This window comes from Microtus oregoni, unplaced genomic scaffold (assembly GCF_018167655.1).
Source record: "Microtus oregoni isolate MIOR12 unplaced genomic scaffold, Mior012 000001F_ref0000356, whole genome shotgun sequence".
Taxonomy (NCBI): Eukaryota; Metazoa; Chordata; class Mammalia; order Rodentia; family Cricetidae; genus Microtus; species Microtus oregoni.
The window spans coordinates 85,998,783-86,022,612 of record NW_024543060.1 but is presented as its reverse complement, the minus strand read 5'-3'; the positions used below and the strand labels follow the sequence as shown (position 1 = coordinate 86,022,612).

At 44.9% G+C, this 23,830-nt stretch overlaps 1 protein-coding gene across 1 annotated transcript in view; it reads right to left on the bottom strand.

The window, feature by feature from the left end:
• Cfap54 (cilia and flagella associated protein 54) overlaps positions 1-14,579 on the bottom strand; it is a 249,963-nt gene extending 235,384 nt beyond the window's left edge. Inside the window, exons 1-3 of the mRNA XM_041669797.1 lie at positions 14,248-14,579; positions 2,858-2,963; positions 1,307-1,450 (exon numbers count right to left, since the gene is read on the bottom strand). Of these exons, the coding sequence (XP_041525731.1) occupies positions 1,307-1,450; positions 2,858-2,963; positions 14,248-14,579 (582 nt within the window). The remainder of the gene's footprint in view (positions 1-1,306; positions 1,451-2,857; positions 2,964-14,247) is intronic.
• Positions 14,580-23,830: the final 9,251 nt, after the last annotated feature.

Here is a 23,830-nt window from a genome sequence, read left to right as displayed (position 1 = left end):
AAAAGCTAAGATGATTAATTGGTTTAATGGGTAGTATGCAAAGAAACATAAAATGGGTCTTATTAGAGCATTCATTTAGTTAAGATTAACTTTGTGTAGACAAAAGAAAATTCCGAACCAAAGAGAACCAAAATCCCATTACCCATTATCCTATTACCATTCAGTAATGTATAATCTCAGTCAAGGGCATTTTAACCTATTTATTAACTCAGATGCGATTCTTTCTGTTTATAGAATGCTTTCAGCTAATGTTGATTGGCCGCCACTGTTTCAAGGGATGAAACAGCCTCGGCTCTTGGCAGAGGCAACATTCCCGGCACAGACAAGACCAGGGATGCTCTGGGAATCTGCCATGGTCACGGAGTCCAGAAGAGGCCATCAGCTACCCTGGAGTCACAGGCTGTTGTGAATGTGGGTGCTAGGAACCAAACTCAGATCCTCTGGCAGAGCAGCAAGCGCCCTTAGCCACAGAGTCGGCTCTCCAGCCCCTGGGCTGATTTCTTAACCTTTTGGAATCTTGTTTCTTTTATCAGTAAAAAGGTAAACCAGCTCCACCTCTTACGGAGGAAGGAGGCCGTGAGCTGATAATTCGTACACAGAGTGCATTCAGAGGTTACCTGGCACAAAGCTCGCTTTGGCATGGTTTTTCTATTTGCCGTTGGCTTGCTGTTTTGTCCCCATAAAGACACCTGGGGTACTTGGAAGGGGGGGGTAGCAAGGCCAGTCACTGAGAATCTCGGGGAGGGTAAAAGTGCCAGTGTCGCACAACCCCATCCTCTTAGCAGGGACTCCTTTATCTCCCAGGTTCCCAAGCACAGTTATAAAGCGGCAGGGGTCTCAACTAGTCAATTAATGCTAGCAGTTACTATAGCAACACTTGTACAATAAAAAAAATAGAGCTTCAAATCGCTTATAAAAAATACATGTTTGTGCTCAAGGACCACTTCTTTACAATCCCTATATAATAAGCCTTGTTTTCCCATCTGTAAGATAGAGCGGTAGTAAGATCTATCTAGCATGTTCTAAGAATTCGGTATGTTTTCTGTTTATAAATGAACGTACCTACAAGTACTAGTTATTGCCATAATAGGCAACTAGTGATGCCTGCAGAATGCACTAGGCTTATGTTACACAAACACCAGAGCTTAATAAATTCACTGTGTTTTCCCGCCCTCAAAACATGGATCAGACGATTCACAGGGCACAGCCGGATGCTGTACTAGGCACAGGGTGGCATCTAGACACTGTTTGCCAAAGGCGACACAAGTCACACAGCTGGTCCCAAGTCACAGCCCTCCCCTCTTACCGTAAGTCCCGCAGTTTCATCCCCAAAGCCTTTGGGGAAAAAGACATTTTTGAACTGATTCACGTCTTCTCTATGCTCATCCACGTCGGTCGTGAACTGATGAAGGTACCTCCCATAGCACTGCAGGAGGGCTAGCTTGTACTCCTGAAATAAAAGTGGTCTTGGTGACGGTCTCAAAATGGTGTCTTAAGATGGAGCCAGAGCCAGTTTCCTTGATCGTGGGGAGGTTGGAACGTGGCAAGTCCAGAGTCTAATTACAAACTCTCTTGGGCTACCCTTTAGCTCCTTTAAAGTATCCCTGTCTGAGTTTGAGCCTCACGACTTGACTCCCAGGTGAAATATCTTAGAATATGCTAACTGAGCAGACTGCTGAGTGGCCACCAGCCAAAAGACCAAATATGTCATCAGATGGTACCTGAGGCTTGCAGCAGAGATTTCCCACTTTGCTATGACGGCTCTGCCTGATGTTTCTACCAACATATTTGAGAAGTGTCTTGATTTACAACTAGAGAGCAGTAAGTGACTATACAGACTTCATGGAACTGTTACCCACATCAGACAAGTAATCCCGGAGGATCTGATCTGTGTTCCGGGGCCATGGCTGCTCATATTTGGCTCCAGGATAACTTATCTCTGATCCCTCTTGAGGTGAGACTTGTATTTTTGCATTGGTGGTATTTCTGAATGGAAATCTTTCTACATCTTATCCTCCATTTGGCAAATTTGCCCTGGACCAAGAACACGGATGACCAAGAAGGAGACATGCAGGAGGAAAATCAAGCTGAGAAACTCAAGATTGAGAAGGCACCAACACTGCCTGTGTCTGCCCTAAAATCCCAGGGCACAAAATAATTCCTTGCCCAACACTGAATAGAACTTGCTATACTTGGATTTAAGCCAGAGCTCGGGGTTAAACTCACAAGGTCATGAACTGAAAGCCCTGTGTGGCACGGTCTTATCAAGTCAAGTGCAGGTCCATGACATTCAAAATCATAGACCCCAAGCGGCATGAACATTATGGTACATGCTGTACCATAATATAATACTGAGCAGGAAACAGGGCATATCTGCCACAGACTCTACACACAGGACAGCAAGATGCTCATTAAGAAACAAAAAGTCATTTGAACAGAACACTGCAAGGCCAGGCTAGTAGCCACGAGGGCTGATGGGGTAAGGCCGCCAGCTCAGTGAAAAACAACAGGAAGTGGTGTCTGGGCCCTTTGTATAAAGTAGGAACAGGATGACTCAGCACTTCCTGCCGTGGGCCTACCACACCCTCTGTTGATGGAGCTGAGTGCCCCCCCCCCCCCCCCCAATTCCAGCCTGCCTCTGGTTCCTGAAGAAACCAACCACCCTGGAGAATTTCAAATACAAAATGAAAAGGCCAACTTCATAGCCGTTATCACTGGTACTCTCCCTCCTTATAATTATATCCATTCGCATCTTAGTTCCAAAACACGAAGACCAGGAGAAGCAACAACCCAAATAAATCCTAAGCAGCCAAAGGAGTTTGTTTCACTCTGGCTTCTCCGCTTCCCGACCACTCACTTTAATTTGACAGAGGCTGTCTCCGACCTTCAGCAGCTTCTCGTTGTAATAGTCAGACGGCAGCCGGGGGGCGTATTTGGTCCAGATATTAAACAGGGTGGTGGCACTGTAAGAATGACGAAGGAAAACAACTTCAGAGTCGGCGGGCAGCCTCAATCAGCGAGTGACCCTTTAAAGCCTGCCCTGCGCCGCCGAGTCTTTCTAATGTGCCGTGTTGTTAAGGTCTACGCATTAGTTTACTGTATTAAAGCTAACGTTATTAGAGCCAGCATGCGCCCGCTGTTGACTGGAGGCCTGCATGTGCATTTTTAAAAACTAGGTTTTCGAGCACGAACAAGCTGTCCCCCATCAGTACCCACCACCACACTGATGCTAAAACTGGGGAAACTGAGGTCCCTTTTTGGGGTTCTTTGTCTCAAGAATGATCCTAGAAATTGACTCAGAAGGAAGTCCACAGACAATTTTATCAGAGTTAAAGAAAAGAACATAGCACAGGCTAGGTAGGAAAAAAATCCCAGCAGTTAACAGAAGATGGAGAAAAAGTCATGCCTTTTAAATTAGGCATCGATTAGAGATAAACAAATTATTAATTAAGGAAAATTATTACCTTTATTACTAATAAAGGATTATTAATTAAGGAAAAAGTATTTCCAAGAAGGGAAGTGAGCTGAGCAAAGAGTTATACGGTATAAGATCTGCTCGAGTTCCCGCCTCCACATCCCTTTGCATTCCCTTTGCATGCTCTGCTCCTTCCTTAGGTGATGCCAGTGTCCCTCTGCAAACTGACTTCTTGCACACATTAACCTTTTCCTTAATACCTGTGAGGGCTTTTGCCTTGGACGCAGGTATGGGTGCCATGTGCATGCAGTACCTAAGAAGGCCAGAAGAGGGCATCCGATCACCTGAAGTGGGAGCTACAGGTGGTTGTACTGGATGCTCAGAGCAGGAAGCTCCCTTAACCACCACCACCTCTCCAGCTCCCTCCCACGTTAACCTTGAAGTAGCTTTTGTTTCAGGTCCTCCTTTGCCACTGTCAGTTTATCATGTCACAACTGATAAACGGCCACTGACACATCAAGAATTGAAGAAGCCCATGTTGCTGGGAGGATTCACAATTGGTGTGCCCTTTTGAGGGGCTTTTGGCAAATGTGTAACAGTACATATCAGCACTGTTACAAAGTTCCACCGCCCTGAAATTCTCTGTATGTTCTCCCTTCTTCCTTAATCTTCATTATCACTGATCCTTTTGCTGTGCCCATAACGTTCCTCTGAAAGAATGTCCCAGGATATATAATCTTTCAAGACTGCCTTCTTTCATTTAGAAATATGTGTCTAAGTTCCTCTATGTCTTTTCACAGATTGCCTATTTGTTTTTATGCTGGTTAATATTACATAAGCTGATAATATAGTCATTTATTTTTGTGCTAACCTTATGGCTGCTTACAAGGGTTTGTGGGGGGGAGGGGTGTTGCTGAGACAGGGTTTCTCTGTGTAACTTTGGAGCCTATCCTGGAACTCGCTCCGTAGACCAGGCTGGCCTTGGACCCAGAGGTCCTCCTAGCTGTGCTCCCCAAGTGCTGAGATTAAAGGTATGTACCACCACCACCCAGCTGCTCCTTCAAGTTATAACAATTATAGATAAAGCTGCTATACATATCTGGGGCTGGGGAAATAGCTCAGTTAGTAAAATGTTTACTGTCTTAGCATGAGGATCTGAGCTGGAGTCCCAGAACAGCCAGGTCCTGTGGCAATGCTTATAGTCTCAGCACCGGTGGAGCAGAGGCAGGAGGATTTCTAGGATTCACGGGTCAGTAGCCTATCCTAATTTGTAAGCCCCAGATGCCAGTGAGAGACCCTGCCTCAAAAACAAAAAATAGCTCTTGATGAAGAACATCCAAGGTTGGAATCCTGGCTTCTGTGCACACGCACACACACACACACACACACACACACACACACACACACAGAGAGAGAGAGAGAGAGAGAGAGAGAGAGAGAGAGAGAGAGAGGTAGGTTACGAGTATCCATGTGGAGGGCTTTGTATAGATTTCATCTTCCTTTGGGTCAATGCCAAGAGCCACAATTACTAGATCACATTCTTAAGGGTGTACTTAACTTTGTGGGGACACCATCACTTGTCACGGTGCTACCTCTGCCGTCCTGCATCCCCTCCAGCACGGAGCTTCTGTTGCTCCTTCCTCGGCATTCAGAGTTGACAGGAATCCTGGATTTTAGCCTTATAGTTGGTGCGTAGGTGATCTCACAGTTGTTCAAATCTGCAATTCCCGGATGCTGTTGCACGCGGAGCGTCTTGTTGTGTTTGTTTTCCATCTGTGTATAGCTCTTTGCTGAGATGTCTGTTGGATATTCGGCCAATTTTTAAAAACAGGCTGGAGTTTTTTTCCTACCATCGATCTGTTTAGGATTCATTGCATGTTGTGGACAACAGTTTTTATTAGATTCGGCTTCTACAAGTATTAGGTTTACAGCCTATTCTCTCATACTCTTCACAGTGTTTCACAGAGCAGAAATCTTTAATTTTGATGAAATTAAGCTTCTTGATTACTTCTTTGATGGGTCATGTACTGGGAGTTATGTAGAAAACGTTATTGCCAAACCCAGGGTCACCCAGATATTTCTCTTAGGAATCGTATTGTTTTGAGTATTACATTTAAGACAGGTGTTACTTTTGAGTTGATTTCCATGAAGGATGTAAAATCTGTAAACAAATTCATTTTCTTGCACGTAGTTGTTAAGTATTTCCAGCACCATTCTGTCTTGTTTCTAGTCCTTTGCCAAGCTAATATAGTGGCATTTCATTTGTATTATAACAAATAAAGCTTGCCTGAAGTTCAGAGAGTAAAACAGCCATTCTGGTCAGCCTTACAGACCTGGCAGTGGTGACACACACCTTTAATCCCAGTAGCCACACTAGTTTGTCACAGAAACCAGGTGGTAGTAGTGCATGCCTTTAATCCCACCCCTAGAGAGGGATATAAGATGGGAGGAGACAGCTCTCCGACACAGCCTCATTCTGAGACTCCTGGAGGCAGGATCGCCATTTCGAACTAAGGTAGAGGTAAAAGCCAGTGGCTGGCTGCTTTGCTTTTCTGACCTTTGGGTTGAACCCCAGTATCTGTCTCTTGGTTTTTATTAATCATGCTACATTTCTGGGTTGTGTATTCTTCTCCATTGAATTGTCCATTATTTCACCAATATCACACTGTCTAGACCACTACAGCTATTTAAAAGTCCTGATATTGTATGGAATTGGTCTGCCAGCTTTGTTCCTTTGGGTTTTGTTTGTCTGCAGTGAGCCAGGATCTCACTATGGCGCCCTGGCCACCCTCAAACTCATTTACCTCCCATAATGCATTCCGGCGAGCATGGGCCACCACAGCCTTAACTATCCTCCGACTTCGTCCTTCAGTGTTGCATTGGCTCTTCTGTATCTTATGCCCCAGAATTATTTTTTACTTGTTTCCTTTCATATCTGCAACAACCCCAAGATGGGAAACAAGTCCGCCCAGATAAGGTCTTCCACGATAGTATTTACTGTTTGCCTCAAGAGCAGTGAACACCTGGCACAGGTGGAGTATCTTGGCTTCTTCTCCTGCTGCTGTGATGATAAAAAAAAAAAAAAAAAAAAAAAAAACAGACCAACTAAACAACTTAAAGGAGAAAGAGTTTCTTCTGCCTCACAGGTCAAGGTATAGTCAGTCCTTCTTGGCCGGGAAGTTGAGGAAAAAGCCTGAAGCAGCTGGACGCATCACACCCCGACCAAGAATTCACGCTTGCCTTGCTGTCTCCATTCTATTCTGTCGGGATGCTAATCCAGGGGACGGGACTTCCCACATCAGTTAAGCTGATGAAGACGATGCCCTACCAACATGCAGATAGGGTAACCTAACCTGGAGAAACCCTCAGAGGTGTACCTCGAGGCTTGTCTCCGAGGCAATCCTAGATCCCTTGGAGTTGGCAACTCACGCTTGCTGTCACAGTCGCCAAGAAGAGTATAAAGGAAGTGAACCAGGAAAGAGGGAGAGAAGGAGGGAAAAGGAGAGGGAAGGATGGTGACGGGTAAAAAGGAGGAAGGTTGGGGAAATTCTTGCTTTTATTTTATTCTTTTCCAGGAAGAGCTTAGAACCATTTAGGGTTATGCTTCCTCCCACCACATAAAACAGAAACAAACCATCAGTCTTATAAAAGTGGTTTTTAATACAAATGAACAGGGTAGTAAGTAAGTCATTGCTAATTTTATTCAGTCATTGAGTTAACACTGATTTCTTCTCTTTCTCTCAAATGTTATGAGACTCTGGATTAAAAAAAATCCAAACTCCCCATAAAATTGTCTAATCCTGTCTTCTGAATTTCCAGTTAAAGACGGAGTTGCAAACAGAATGCACGCACTGTTGAAGCTGTGACCCCAGGACGGCTGCACTGAAAACTGGACGTTTGAGGAAGCAATTAAAGCTAAATGTGGCCACGCAGTAGAATCCTGGTCTGATGGAATTAATGTCCTCTCCAGAAGAGACTCACAGAGTTTGCGTTCATCCGTGCTCTCTGTCTCCCAGACTTCAGAGGAAGGGGCCTGAGATGGCAAAGCACTTTCCCAAGCTGGACAAACAACCACGAAAAGGTCCTGCCCTGGAGCCTGAAGCCCTCAGAACTCTATGACAATGAATGTCTTACCACTCCGTCTGCAGTATCTTGTTAAGGCAGCGTGAATTGAGGGATACAGGCAACGGTCCAAACTCAAGAACTAGAAACTGACCGGGCGGTGGTGGCGCAGGCCTTTAATCCCAGCACTCGGGAGGCAGAGGCAGGTGGATCTCTGTGAGTTTAAGGCCAGCCTAGTCTACAAGAGCTAGCTCCAGGACAGCTGAAGTTACACAGGAAAAACCTGTCTCGAAAAACAAAAAAATCAATCGCTGATCAATCAATCAGTCAATAAAAGAACTAGAGACTGGTTGCTCCTTATATGCACATTCTTGAAACATCTACAGATACTGATCGATTGATCCATTAAGATGATTAAGTGATGCAGATTAAGCCCCCAGGTGAGTAAAGGGAATTAGGCATCCCTGTCTTTAAGGACCAAATGATAATGATGGGGGGGGGTAGAAAATTCCACACACATCCCCACAATAAACAACAAAGACCAATAAATAACGTGGTAAACAGAAAGCCCACGGTTAAAGAAAAGAAAGATCTCCTCTGTTCATTTTGTGTTTCGCTTGCTGCCCCGTGAAATTCTACAGCGCTTGGATGGAATAAATACAAGAAATCTACCCTGTCCCCCAGAACCCTCCAATTCTGCGCATAAAACCGTGTATTCATCCAAGCCTTACAGAGGAGATGATCATCGGGTTTGTTACTCACAGAAGCAAAATACCAGCTTCATTAAGTCAATCAGGGTTACGTAATGAGAGGTTTTTTTTTCTCTCTCTCTCTTTTCTTTTTTAGAGAGTCTGAAGTTCAGGAATGCAGCTCATTAGAGACGGCTTACATAATACTACAGCAAAAAATAGCCCGGGTAGCCCAGGGTGGCCTGAAGCATATTACTGTAGTCCAGGCTGAGCTCAGAATCAGAGGCGTCCTCCGACATCAGCCTCCCGCAGGCTGGACCTACAGATGCGGGCCATAGGCAGCTTTAAAAGAGACAGGCTAACACCCTTGGTAGTGCTGGTTGGCTATGATGGCTGGGAGACGTTCTGGATGCCCTATAAAGATTCTCACAGTATAATCAGACTACCTAGTGCTCATAACAAAAGCATATTTTAAAATATACCACACTTTTATGTAACGGCATTGTTCGTACAGTCAAAATTATATTTTTGGTACTGTAAAATTTTTATGCTTGTGGAGACTCCTATAGTTAGAAGAAAAAAAAGTTTTGTTTTTAAGAACAGCCATCTGTCAAATGTGTTATTAAAGCAACTCCTGCCCGCTGGGCTCTTAGCCGGCTCCCCATCACCGCTCTTGCTCTGTTTGGACATGATGACCCAAGCAGTATTTTCAAATAAAAAATTATGCAGTGCCAATCCCTCCCCAGAAAGAACCTCTCTAGCCTTCCAAAGCCCATCGCTCCCTCTGACGTCATCTGCTAGCATTTGCTTCTGCACTTCCATGTTGGAGCCCAGTGGGCTTCTCACTGTTCCTTCAAAGTGCTTGGTCCTTTCCAGCCTCGGGTCAGCCTCCATGCTTGCTGTCCTTTGCTTCCCTCTGTCAGCCTGGCTGACCCCTGCAGACTCTTCACATCCCACCACATCGCCTCCCTTACCCCTCACTTCAAAACGAGGTGCCGTTGAGCTCCCCTTAGGCCTCTGCTGGAGTGCTACCTACTTTGACACACAGGTAGGCAAAATACTCTTACACGTACTATAAAAATAAATAAACCTGTTTTCAAAGTTGGGAGAATACAAGGTAATACAGTCCTTGGATTCCTGCAATAGCAAACATTTGTGTTGTTTACTATGTTCCCAAGCTAGCGATGGAGCAATGAAGAAAGAAAGGGGGGGGGGGGGAGGAAGGAGGAGGGAGGGAAGAAAGAAAGAAAGAAAGAAAGAAAAGTTATCCCAAGCTGCCCAGGAAGCTTATGTTTTAATAAAGAAGACAGACAATATACAAGAACCCAAAAAGTTAAATAAAACACCAATTGATGGGTGAACCTGAATTAGGCAGAAAACGCCAGCCTTGGGTAGTGATGATTGGCAGAACTCAGAAAGAAGAGAACAGCCAGACAACTAGAAATGTGGAGGGAAAACCTCTCAGACAAGGGAAACGACAAACTAAGCCTTTGGGGCAAGAACGTAGTGTTTCTTGAACAAGTCCCAAAGAAACAGACAAGGAGAAGGCAGGACCAGATCCTCCGACTCTGGGGAACAGTGGAGACCTCTTAATTACATTCTAGAAAATGACAATCGATAAACTTTAGCTAAGAGCTGATGATTTGTTTGCAAAGAACACCCCCTCAGCTACATGAGGGATGTTTGAGACAGAGTGGAGGCCAAAGAAAAGTGACCCTCTGGTTCGGACGGGAATGCTGGCAGTGGGGATTGGAGAATGATGTACAAATGGGAACCATTCAAACACAATGTATTCAGGTCGAGGCTGGGTGTGCACCACGATCTCCTTGGTTTTTCTTTAGGCACGGTCTCACTTAGCTAGCCTTGAATGCAGGAACCTCCAACTCAACCCCCAAATGCTGGGGTGATGGGTACGCAACACCATGCCCAGCAAAAGTATTTTATTTTGTCCTCAATCCTTGGTCAACTCTTGGTCCTCCTCCTACCCATCAGCAAGATATGCCACAGCTGGTTCTTCCTTCCCCTTGAATCACTTTCTCTCCCAGGTTCCTGAACACCAGCTACCTCCTGGTTCTCCTCCTCCCTCCCTTGCCCCTCAGTCTCTGCAGGTTGCTATGCACTTCTCTTTGTCAGAATTGGAACATCCCTGGGCTTTGTCCTTTCTCTCCTTTTCGCCTATGCTCACTCCCTTGGCCAGTCTGTCAAGCACCATAATTCAACATCATAATGGGTTGATGATTCCAAATGTGTTTCTCTTCTGATCTCCAGCCCTGCCAGGATGCTGAGTTACAACCCCAATATATCTAAACCGAAATCTTCCATCTTATTTCCTCCTCCCTAAACCTGTACTTCCCGCTGTTACAATGCTATCCCAGTTTCTCCATACTGCCGTTGTCCCCGTGGAGCTCACCCTACAAAGAAAATCCTTCTACACTGTTTCCATCCTCCTCAACCTTTGCTGCCACCCTACAAAGAAAATCCTTCTACACTGTTTCCATCCTCCTCAACCTTTGCTGCCACCCTACAAAGAAAATCCTTCTACACTGTTTCCATCCTCCTCAACCTTTGCTGCCACCCTACAAAGAAAATCCTTCTACACTGTTTCCATCCTCCTCAACCTTTGCTGCCACCCTACAAAGAAAATCCTTCTACACTGTTTCCATCCTCCTCAACCTTTGCTGCCACCCTACAAAGAAAATCCTTCTACACTGTTTCCATCCTCCTCAACCTTTGCTGCCACCCTACAAAGAAAATCCTTCTACACTGTTTCCATCCTCCTCAACCTTTGCTGCCACCCTACAAAGAAAATCCTTCTACACTGTTTCCATCCTCCTCAACCTTTGCTGCCACCCTACAAAGAAAATCCTTCTACACTGTTTCCATCCTCCTCAACCTTTGCTGCCACCCTACAAAGAAAATCCTTCTACACTGTTTCCATCCTCCTCAACCTTTGCTGCCACCCTACAAAGAAAATCCTTCTACACTGTTTCCATCCTCCTCAACCTTTGCTGCCACCCTACAAAGAAAATCCTTCTACACTGTTTCCATCCTCCTCAACCTTTGCTGCCACCCTACAAAGAAAATCCTTCTACACTGTTTCCATCCTCCTCAACCTTTGCTGCCACCCTACAAAGAAAATCCTTCTACACTGTTTCCATCCTCCTCAACCTTTGCTGCCACCCTACAAAGAAAATCCTTCTACACTGTTTCCATCCTCCTCAACCTTTGCTGCCACCCTACAAAGAAAATCCTTCTACACTGTTTCCATCCTCCTCAACCTTTGCTGCCACCCTACAAAGAAAATCCTTCTACACTGTTTCCATCCTCCTCAACCTTTGCTGCCGTTGTTTTGTTTTTCGAGACAGGGTTTCTCTGTGTAGTCTTGACTCCCCTGGGACTCACGCTTGCTGTGGGACAATCTTTTCTTACACTGTGAAGATTTTTTGCTCTCATTGATTTAGTGAAGAGCTAAAATGCCCAAAAGCTAGGCAGGTAGAGGTTAGGTGGGACTTCTGGACGAAAAGAGAGCTCAGGAACAAAGAAGGGCAGAGTCACCAGCCAGATGCAGAGGAAGCAGGAGATAACCATGCTGTGCTGAAAAAAAGGTATTGCCACATGATAGAGTGTAGATAAGAAATATGGGTTAATTAAGTTGTAAGAGCTAGTTAGTAATGAGCCTAAGCTATCAGCCGAGCATTAATAATTAATAAAAAGTCTCGGTGTCAATCACTAGGGAGCCAGCAGTCCTGATGAAAAACCCTGCCCATACACACTCAGAGATTCACTTCTTCTGCCTCTGCCGGCATTAAAGGTGTGTGCCACCACCTCCAGCTTCCTCCTTGACTTTCTAAAAAAGAAAAACTAAGCCGCTTTTCCTGGTTTTCTCTGTCCACCTCACTGCCACTCCCAATTGTAAGACCCATCAGATACCCCTCAGTCCTGTCCCTGCCTTACTCTTCTCTCCCGCACACTCTCCTGGTAAAAAAAAAATCTCCACTGTGGTTCTTCCGTACTGTCTGGGAATGTGGTGTGAGACCCCCCGAAGAGTTGTATGAAGAGACAACTAACAATGAACATTAGATATACTATATTTTCTTCTATACACACATACACACACACACATGCACACAGAGACGCATGCACATATGAGCACACATGTACTGCACACACACGCACGACACACACATAGGTGCACACACACGCACACACACACAGAGCCAGTATGCTCTAGCATGCTTTCTGTTCCTGTGATAATGACCGTGACCAAAGCAATTTGGGGGTGGGGGGCAAAGGGTTTTTTGCATCTTGTGGGTTACAGTCCATGACTGAGGGAAACCAGGGCAGGATCTGGTGCAGGAACTGACGCAGAGGCCATGGAGGAGCACTGCTTACTGACGTGTTTCCTGTGGCTGACCAATTACTTCTTTCATACAGCCCCAGGGACACCTGCCCAAAGGTAGCACTGCCCAGGGTCGGCTGGGTGGGTCCTCCCATGTCAATCAGCCATCAATAAAATGTCCCACAGACATGCCACAAGGCCAGTCTGATGGAGGCGGTTTCTCGACTGAGGTCCCTTCTTCCCAGGAGTGTCAGGCTGACACCCAAGATTAGCCGTCACACGGTGACAAAGGTTTCCTTATGAATTAGGTAAGAGATGAGCCACACTATGACGGAACATGTATGTAACAGACAGTATAAAGGTTCTATGACTGTGGTGGCACTCGAGACATCGAGCTGTACCGTGGCACTTGGCCACCAGAACATGCCTTTTCCTCCTTTCCTTATGAAACACTTGTTTTCATTCACAAAAGGAATTTACGCCTTCTCCTTGGCGCATCGTTGTCTCCAGCGTCGCCACTCTCGTACATCGTGATGATTATTAAACACGATAAGGGTCATGTAAACACAAACCCTGAGTTACCACAGCTGTCAGTCTGATACAGACGGGCCAATGAAGACCGCAGGGAGGGTGTGCTGGAGAAAGGGGTGATTCAAATCTTGGGTGGGACAGAGCAGGGCAGAGAGAGATGTCATCAGACTGCCCAGAAGGGTATAAGCAATGTCAACTGTTTGTTTCTGGGATTTTCCATTTACAATTTTCACAGCCTTTGATCGCAGTTATGTGAAACTCAAAAAAAAAAAGTAGATAAAGGGGTGGTGGGAATGAGTACCCCATGTTTGCTTTCGTGCGGGACTATAATCACAGAAATCTATGACTTGGGGGAGGACTTTTTTTGTTAACTTGATGCTTTCCTGGTTTGGAAAAAAGTACCTTTCGAAGACGTATATATACTAGGTGCTTAATGAACCGTTAGGATGTTTGGATGAATAACAAATGCAAGTTAAAACTGTGTATTCAGCCAGGCGGTGGTGTCGCATGCCTTTAATCCCAGCACTCAGGAGGCAGAGGCAGGAGGATGTCTGTGAGTTCAAGGCCAGCCTGGTCTACAAGAGCTAGTTCCAGGACAGGCTCCAAAGCAACACAGAGAAACAATGTCCTGAAAAGCCAAAAAACAAAACAAACAAACAAAAACATGTGTATTCATACTAATTTCACGACAAAAACATGGAGGTTAAAATTATTCTCCAGCCTGCTGTTCTTTTCCGCTTTCCTATCTATAACTACTCAGTTTGGAATGTGTTAGACCAGAAAATGCGTTAGACCAGAAAAGACGGTAGCCCTAACGAAAGAGTCGTTTTCAGTTCAAAGAAGTAAATTGGCAACAGAAACAAACAAAATGCAATCAGACACTCAGAATGAGCCACAAAAATCAAGAGAAGAAGGAAGCTTCTGCAATCCTAGCGGAATATAAAAATAAAAATAAAATGCATGCGTTCAGAGTTGGTCTTTAGTCCACTTTTGTCCTGTTTTGCGACCCATGAGTGAGCAAGAGATGCCAAGAGAAGACACTGACACCAAACCGGGACTTAAGAAGGGTTTCTGTGCAGATTTTTTATTTTGACCTGAAACATGTAGGAGAACTAAGGGCTGTGATAGCGAGGGGTGTCCCCTTCTGTCTTGTCTCCAGAACCCCGCCCCTGTCCTGGTGGCGCCCTCCCCAGCGCCGTGCCTCAGCTTACCACCTCCGATGGAATTCGTGCTTCTGTTCCTCCGAGGTGGCTAGAGCCTTCTTTTTCTTCATAAAGCTTAACAGCTCCCGGATCTCCTTTTCGCAAGAGGCCAGAAGCGGGTTTTTAGCGTCCAGGGGCCCGTAGAAGGCGGCAGAGGGCAGCAACTTCTCGGAACAGGACCAGTACGACGCTTTGGACGAGCTCGACTTGGACTCCGAGGGCGACTTGAGAATCGCAGTGGAGGTCGGCGGAGGCGTTGGGGGCAGTTGCACCGGCGACACCGATGCCTCAGAGTCCTGGGACTCCGAGGAAGAGCTGGAGGAGGTACTGCTGGTCGCCATGTCTATCCGAGTCAGCACACTAGGGGCTGGTGTACACGCGGTTGCCAGGCAACGGTCTCCTGGCAACCATGCCACCTGCACGCTTTCCGGAAGTACAACGGCCCCTAGAGGGCGAGGGAAGTACCAACAGCCTGGAAAGGCAGGATGGTCTGAATTTGTGGTCGCCTGGAAATAGACACAGGCACACGCAACAACATTAAATGAATGGATACATAAATTTAATCCTTTTTACGGTCATTTGATTTGTAACCACCTGGCACTGATGGATAACACATAAATAACTTTCGGTTTTCTTTGGAAGTTTTTGTTTGCTGTGGAATTTTGTTTTTAATTTCAGAAGGACCTCCTTATGCAGCCCACACTGGCCTCAAACTCACTATCCTCCTGCCTCAGTTTGAGTGTTGAGATTACAGCCATTCACAAGCAAGGCAGCTTGCGGGGTGGGGGGGTGAGGATGTAACAGAAAGCCAATAAAAAAACGACCATCCAACATTCATCTTTTTCCCATTTAATAACAATATCCACGGTTGCAATAATTATATTAAAATGTGCCTGACATTATTTCAAGCATTTTGAAACTTTCTTTTCCCTTCAAGATTGAGTTTCTCTTTGAAAGTTTCCCTAGTCACTCTGTGGACCAGGCTGGTCTCGAACTCACAGAGATCTGCCTGCCTCTGCCTCCTGATTGCTGGGATTAAAGGCGTGTGCCACCACCGCCCTGCTGAAACATCGCTCCTTCTCATTTACTCCTCATGACTTCATACCTGAGCTACTAACGCATCTCCGCCGCTTCACAGTTTGAGACCATGGCTGGACTTTGACTACAGTCAGAGAACAAAGCACAGTGTGTCCCAATTATGTGCTCTGAAGTCAGTGATCCTAAGGAATAAGGTGTATTGATTATGCCCCCTGTGGTAGTTTGAATGTAATTAGCTCCCACCACCCCCAGGCTCACAGGGAGTGGCACTGTTAGGAGGTGTGGCCTTGTTGGAGGAAGTGTGTCACTGTGGGGGCGGGCTTTGAGGTTTCCTTTGCTCAGGATACCTCCCAGTGTATCAGTCAACTTCCTGTTGGCTGCAAGATGAAGGATTCTCAGCCACTCCTCCAGCACCACACCTGGCAGCATGCCAACTATGTTCCCTAACATGATGACAATGGGCTAAACCTCTGCAACTGTAAGTGAGCCACCCCCAATTAAATGTATTCTTTATAAGAGTTGCTGTGGTCATGGTGTCTCTTCACAGTAATAGAAACCCGAACTAAGACACCCCCAAAAGAAGCTTATAAACACAATTTCGATTAGGAAACTCTCTGAGAAGCTGGTTAAGACAAACACCTGCCACGGCTACGTTCTCCTCCCTCGGCAGTGTGAGTTGGTGACTATGGGGTGAATATGTATGTCTCTAATGATCCCGATTACATTTACTATTTATTTGCACTTCAACCTACATGTCTCTCTATCCTAAATCAATGTGTATTTTACTTAGCGTTAACTCTTTGACATTAATACATGCTAATGGTTTAAACTGTTAGCTCTGGGGATATGTCTGCATTTTAAACAGGGGTGAGGGAGATTTTTCGTCTAATGGACAAACTACTGGCCTCGGGGGAAATGTTTAATATCAAGAAACGTTCTTTTCTTGCATTTCATGGGCCACATTGAGTCAAAGGTATTAATTTGGGGTTGGAATTTCAGCTAGGAGACTTATAAATTATGCAATACCAAAAATTATCAAAGAACCAGAGATTTATGGTGGCTTCAAAACCTAGGTCTTTAACACTGCAAGTGATAGTCAGTTCTTTCACACTCAAAAATATAGATGTGACCTTAATAGCCACCGAATGCTGAGAAGTTCATTGGGCCACAGCCTTATCTCTTACAGACTCAACCTCTTTATTTTCCTGCCCTATGGATTTGTGCTAACGTATAAGGCCAGCCTTCTAGGTCCTGTGACTGCACCCTAATATTCTTGGAAAGAAGATCACAGTGAAGTCACTCATTGGAGCAGGTCATTGCGACTAAGGAACCTTCTAGGTAACCAGTGAAACACAGAAACCCCTTCCTCACTGCCAGAGCCCGATTCTCCAGCCAAGATGCAGATGCCATGTCTGATACACAGTATTGGATCTCACTCTAGATGGGCAACAAAAACTTGAAATTTTTGAAACAATGCAAGTGGGGGTGGAGGGATTTGTCCATTGCACTTCGGCCAAAAGATATTAATAGGCACGTTTAAAAAATGTTTGGCTTGGTAGATTCCCCCAGTTCTCTTGTTCCCATTGTTTTCAGTAGTCCAGAGCCAGTGCAAATTGCCGCGGAGGACGCTCTATCCTAGTGACGAATAGAAATGGCAGGAGGCGGGGTCCAGCTCAATGAAAGTGGTCAGAGAAGAACGTAAAACGGAGTGGGCCCGCTCCTTCCCTGCGTGGGCAGCTTCTTACAGATGACCTTGCTCAAAGGGCACAGATTTCAGAGTCACTGACAGAAAAGAAAAGGTGACTGAACTCAACTGCTCGAATTACGAAACGTTCCGCCTTAGTCATCCTCCCTCCCTGCGTGCGCCTCTGCTAACAACGCTGCCCTGGCAGTGGGTTTTGGAAGCCTGTCTGAATATTTAAAGGGGTGTTAGGTTATGAATCATCATCGTGGCAAGATGGAAGTTTCCACTTTCTTCCCTTTCAATTACATTTGAGGGTTTTTAAAAAAAAAAAAAAAAAAAAAAACAACATTTTTTTTAGAGCCGCTGTCTTCCTGGAATGAGATGCAGCCTTTACAATTCCTTTTCTTTTCCCATGTCGCTTTTCCTTCATCTCCCTGTCATGAAAGGATAGAACGAGGCAAACACTGGCAGCGCCAGGCAATGTAAATAGCTTCCTCATAAATAATGCAAATTGCTGCTTCTTATAATTAATGCCTTTGCTGGCTGCAGAGATTCTTTCTGCTCATTCGGAATTCTCTTACATCTTAAGAGAATTATGGTTAGAGAAATAATAAGGTTAGTGGGTTTTTTTTTCTTGTTAGATATTTAGCTGTTAATCACTTTGACTGTCCTAATAGAACGCATGATCCTTTAAAAAAAAAAAACTATAAAAACTCCTTTTCCTACATCACCAACTGATATGCAAACTTAAGTTTTTGTTTCTTGTTTTTTCATACATTCACTTAAATGTGCCCATTCCTTTGTGTGCTTGTATAATCTATATATGAGCACTCACACACACTCCCTACAAGGTGAGTAGGGACAGCGATCCATAATAATAATAATAATAAAGCTGTGATAAGGTCAAAGGATCTTACAGAAGTCCCCAGATGAAGCTGGAGGCTGCACAGAGAACAAAGGATTGCCAAGGAGACAATGGCTTGGTTGTGGTCTAGAACTGCTTCTCCTTAACTGAAGGGCTCTGCAAACACCTGCCTGTTTACTCTAGGAGCCTAGAACCAACAAAGCACAGAATGGGCTAAAACGGGGAACATGGCCAAACACAGCGAGCAGCAGGAAGGTGCGCTCAGAAATCTTCCTTTGGTTTTGTATTAGTGGAGCCCTTGGGACAGAAAAGCATGTAGACTTCCCCAGCATGTGACAGCTTGACTTGGGATCTTTTTTCAGCCTTAAATTGGTGTAGAAGACTACCCCATATGACCATTTTGATTTTCACTTCGAATACAATATTTACTAAGTGACAAGAGAAATTCATCACGTTGTAAAATAGACTTTCTCTGGGGATGAGTTGGCCCAACTGTGGTCTGAGCCCACCTAATGTCCGTTAAGCTAAGCTACAGTATTTGGTAGGCTAGGAGCGCTAAGGTTCTTTTGACCTGTGGGTATCTTCAAGTTACAGTGGGCCAAGAGTAACCCATAAGTCAAAGCACTGATGTATAATGCCGACATTAAAAGCCCAGTGGGTTGGGGAGCTGTTCAGTCAGCTAAGTGCCGGTTGGAAAAGCATGAGAACTTGAATCTGGACCCCAATGAGCAAACCGATGCTGGATACGGTCACACGTGAATCTGTGTTCTGAAAGACCCTCAACGAGGACCTTTTTTTGGGGGAGGAGACCTCCCCAACGCCAAGGAACAGGCCGAGACCGCACGGATGCAAATCGCAAGAGGTTTATTGAGTAGACACAGGTACCTGCGGGCAGTAAGATCTCTCGGAAGATTTGCGCACCTGCCAACTGGAGGGCGGGCTTTTTATAGGGAAGAGCAAAAAGCAAGTTTACAAAAGCAAAAGCGTGGTTATCGGAATGAGGCGGGGGCGGGGGGCATGAATGGTTTCCTCTCTCAGCATGGATGTCTGGCAACAGTCATCCTGTTCCTATCTTATAGATATCCTGTTTTGCAGTCAACCTGCTTTGTTGATGTCCTATCTTATTGATATCCTGCCTTGCAGTCTTCCTATCTCATAGACATCCTGCTCTCTCAAGTACATGGGATGTTCTTAAGCAAACAGGACGTTCCCCCGGGAGCATGCTAGCTGCGGGTTTTGAGGAGGGGGTCTGTAGGGTCTTTCAGTTCTAGTGCTCAGGGGAGGAGTCCCAGAGCTCGCTCACTTGCCAGTTTAAGCAATCCGTGAGAGAACCTGTCTCAAGAATCGAGGTGCAGAACAATAGTGGAAGGAGCTCACCGTCCTCCTCTGACCCCTATACGCATGCGAGTGAACACTCATACACACACAAAGATCAAACTGTAGGACCAGAAAGCGAGATTCGAATGTTTAGTTCTTCCGCTGTATTTAGCCTCATGATGCCTTGCTTAGTTCATCTCTAAGACCTCAGAATCTGTTTTTGTCACTGCTGTTTTTTTCCCTCGAATAAATGACTTAAAACATGGGAATCCCATAAGACAGTGCTATGTAAATATTTGCTAATTAGGATTATTTAGTTGGGAATCATAGAAATTTCCTAAGCAGAGAAGTACAAGACCAAGTTGGTATTGTATATAGTTTAGAAAGGATATTTTTACGGCAGAACAGAAGACAAGAGAGACAGGGTGAAAATTGTATCTTAAGCTACAGTCAGCAGGGAAAGAAGATGCCAGACTGGAAACATGAGGAGACAGTGAGGCAGAAGAAGAAAACCTCACCACCGAAGCAAAGGAGAGTCAGAGAGTACAACAAAATTTATGGAAGAACCATATTATACTATATGCAATTATAAAAGTAGTAAACATCTTAACACTGTATTTATGGTCTTAAAAGGGAGCTTATCCTAAAACCTACAGAAGTAAAAGAGAAATACAGCTAAAGTTGAGCGCAGGAATCCAAACCTTGGGTACCCACATAAAAGAGGAAAAAACTAAACCACCCACTGAGAAGTGATGTGTGTAATGCATGACTTATTGTGTGTGCAATGCCTTGATGAATAGCAACTGCGATCCAGATTGATGGAAAGCCCAAACAAAGACACTTCTTGGGTATAACAAACAGGTTTAATATTGGGTAGCGGTGGATAGCGGGATTTACAGTTAAGAGATCAGCGACATTACTTATGAACATTGAGTTCCTAAGCTTCCCAAACCTAAAATCCTCACCAGCAGACACGTAGCTGTGGGCATTATACCTGTGCGTCTTTCAGATCCTTGCTGCTTGTATAAATGCCTGCAGCTCTGCGCACCGTGTTGCTTCTAATTCAGCACCTGGGTAGACAGTGTCGGACATTTGCATCAGCTCTCTCACACTTAGGATAATTCTAGCTCCAAAGATTAGAGATCCGATGTATAAGGTCTCCTTCACCCAAGCTAAATTATAGAGACTAGAGACTACTAGTATATTCAAGATCCACCCCAGTGCCTGCGCCACCTGGTTTCAGCTGAAGCCAATTGAATGCGGGATTCCGCCATTCCTGTGCCCTGTGGTCTATTTCTTCTCAAAGCCTGTCATTCCCTACTCAGCTTGTGCTGAAACCCAACCTTGCTTTCCAGCCAAGAGGCAATCAAGTATGTTGGGGGTCTATTTTCAGGAAAACAAGTCTGATCTTGAGAGGCACCTGCTTCCGATTATGTCATCGTCTATTCCCCCAAGGCAGGCAGAAACTGCTGCAGTCTAGCAAGCATCGAGGGGCTTCTTAGGCCCAGGCTTCAAGGCCCAGAGGAATTTAGGAATTCAGAATTCTCAGGCTACTGCGTCTCTAGGCTGCCCGCTCTAGGAATACCTGCTGTATAATCAGATCCTAGGTACCGCTTTCAGCAAACTCAAACCTGCGTTTGCCTCGAGCTGTAATAGACGCATTGTCTCCTTTGGATTGTGTTTTAAATTGTCATCTGCCCCAGGATAATCAGGTCCTTGGGCTCGCAGGTAGATGAGCAATCCAAATCTAAACTCTCATCTTGATGATTCCTTTGATCACTCCCGCATTCCTCCTGGGTTAACTTAAGGTTTCCTAAGATGAACCTGAAGAAAAGGCTCATAGGTGACCTTATTTCTGGGATGTCCTACTGAAACTGGACTGGAGGAAATGGAAGCAAGACAGAAATGTGTGAAAACAAAACCCAGTACCAACCAGTGAATCAGGAAGACAGAGTCGATTGCTCGGGCGTAGGATATCTCCCACCAGCTATATGCTATGTCTTACTTAGAGTCTGCAGGAATAGGCAGGAAGTATACATACTGCTTATCCTCCTGCTTGAGAGCTATCTCTGTACTTCCAACTTGGATTGCCTGGCTCCTTAGGCAGCTGCTTGTAGAATGATGAGTTTGATCTTAATTCAAAAGCCGTGGAAGGAACCCGAAATGCCAGACAAGCTGCCAGTGGTAGAAACGCCATGAAGGTGGGACGCACGATGGGAAACCCAAGGCAGAGCCTGAGGTGTGTCCAATACACACCACCATTCATTGCTAATGCCTGCGACAACAGCGGGCAGAGCAGTGAGAACCAAAGAGCCTTGCTTCCCCAAACCGTGATGTCACACACAGATAACCAGGGACAAAAACAGCCTGTTTTGAAGAGTCAGAAAGGTCATTTTCTAAAGATCAGTTTTGGATCATGAGAGGCACACATGTGTAAAGACACACATATGTCACTTTAGGAGGGAACAAACATATGTTTGCTGCCAGCATTAGATATTAATACTAGCAAAGCATTAGAAACCTGGCTACGTCAATAACATGTTTGCGAGCTACAGTTTCTCACAGGATTAAACATGAGACAACAACCTAAAGGAATAGAGTGGATCTTTTTATTTTTACATGAAAAAAAAAATTAGGGCTTTCTTTTAATAAAAAGGAGAAGGACTGCTGTGGAAAATTTGTTAATATGGATTTATAAGGAATGCCGTGGTGCTGGAGTCCTGTTAAGAGCACACTTTAGAGCCAGGCAGTGATGGTGCATGCCTATAATCCCAGCACCCAGGAAGCAGAGACAGGGGGGGCAGATCTCTGTGAGTTCGAGGCCAGCCTGGTCTACAGAGTGAGTTCCAGGACAGCCAAAGCTACACAGAGAAAAACTCTGTTTTGAAAAACAAAACAAACAACAAAAATAGAACACAGTTTATTTCCAGGGGACCAGACTTTTTTTTTTTTTTATTTTCCTTCCTCAGACACCAGGTACAAGCGTGGTACATAGACACACACATTTGAAACAAAAATATTTTTTTAAAAGTTCCACAAAGTAAAACTATAATATCTGTGGTCGTGTGTATATGCTTTTATATGTTATGAGCATGAAGAGAGACACAGAGTGAGAACGAAAATAGAAGTACTGAGCTCTCAGAAAGACCACTTGATAAATTATTACAAGCAGCTACACACAGGCAGTAAGAGATCAAAGACGGGGGCTGGAGAGATGGCTCAGAGGTTAAGAGCACTGGCTGCTCTTCCTAGAGGATCTGAGTTCAATTCCCAGCAACCACATGGTGGCTCACAACCATCTGTAATGAGATCCGGTGCCCTCTTCTGGAATGCCGGCAGAACAGTGTGTACATTATAAATAAATAAATCTGAAAAAAAAAAAAAGAGATCAAAGACAACTTTAAACTTGTCTCTACCGTTTGTATTCACTTAATGACTATGCTGTATTGGTCACTCAAATCAAAGTTTATTTAAAAATCAAAAGTTTAGGGGATTGGAAAGAAGACTCAGTGGCTAAGAGCATTTGTTCCTCCTGCAGAGGCCCAGGGCTTGGCTCCCAGGACCTACACAGCAGCTCCCAACCCTCACTAGCACCACTGCCCAATGACGAGGCATCGTCTTCTGACTTTACCCGGCACCAGGCATGCCCACGATGCACATACGTTGCTATGGGCAAAGATCTCATACACATGAAATAAAGTAAATCTAGAAAACCCTAGAAGTTAAGTCAGAAGGCTTTGTGAAGCTCCCAGGATGTTGAGACTACACTGGACCTTTGCTCTGCATTCTCTTCTGTACAGGGCAGGTTTATCGGGTTGCTTTCGTGTGTGTCTGTTGGAGGGGCAGCAGATTTTTACCTAAAGCACACAGATGTAGGTACAGGACACCAATACTACAAGCTTAAAACAGAAACATTCCTAAGGAGACAAAATGTACACCAGCTGTTGTTTTGATGTCTTTAGAAATACTATAGACCTAGTTCCTCTTTGCTCTTTTTACTTAATCTCAAAGGACAGAAAGTATTGAGTCCTTCAAGCACTGTTAGACTGAGCACCAAGATTTATGTGTTGACAGGAGTTTGTGCTTTGGCTTCCTGGCCGCCTGGACCCAAATAATCACACAGAAACTGTGTTAATTACGACACGGCTTGACCAACAGCTTAGACATATTCCTATCTAGCTCTTATATCTTAAATGAACCCATTTCTGCGAATCTGTGTACCGCCATGAGGCTGTGGCTTACCAGTAAGGTTCTGATGTCTTTCTCCTTCAGCAGCAGCTACATGGCTGCTTCTCTTATGGTCTACATGAACCTTCAGAATAAAAACATTTATGTCCTAACACTATGTCTGTAGAACATATTTTAAGATATTTTGCAACAATATTCAATTCCCGGATAAAAAACACCATGAGTCTCCTTTAACGATATCACAGCAGGATAGCAAATAATCCTGTCTCCGTGGCTTAGAAGTACGACGTGATTCCCTGTTCACTGAATCTGTGCTCTCCACATGATCTTGACGGTGGGCCCCCAGCTAAAGGGCAAATCATATATGTGACATTTCGAGGCTCACAACAGAGAAGGAAGGATGATTAAAGAACCGTTTCATAGAATTCGATTTGGTTTGGTTTGGTTTGGTTTTGAAACAGGGTTTCATTGTGTAGCCCTGGCTGGCATGGAACTCTCTT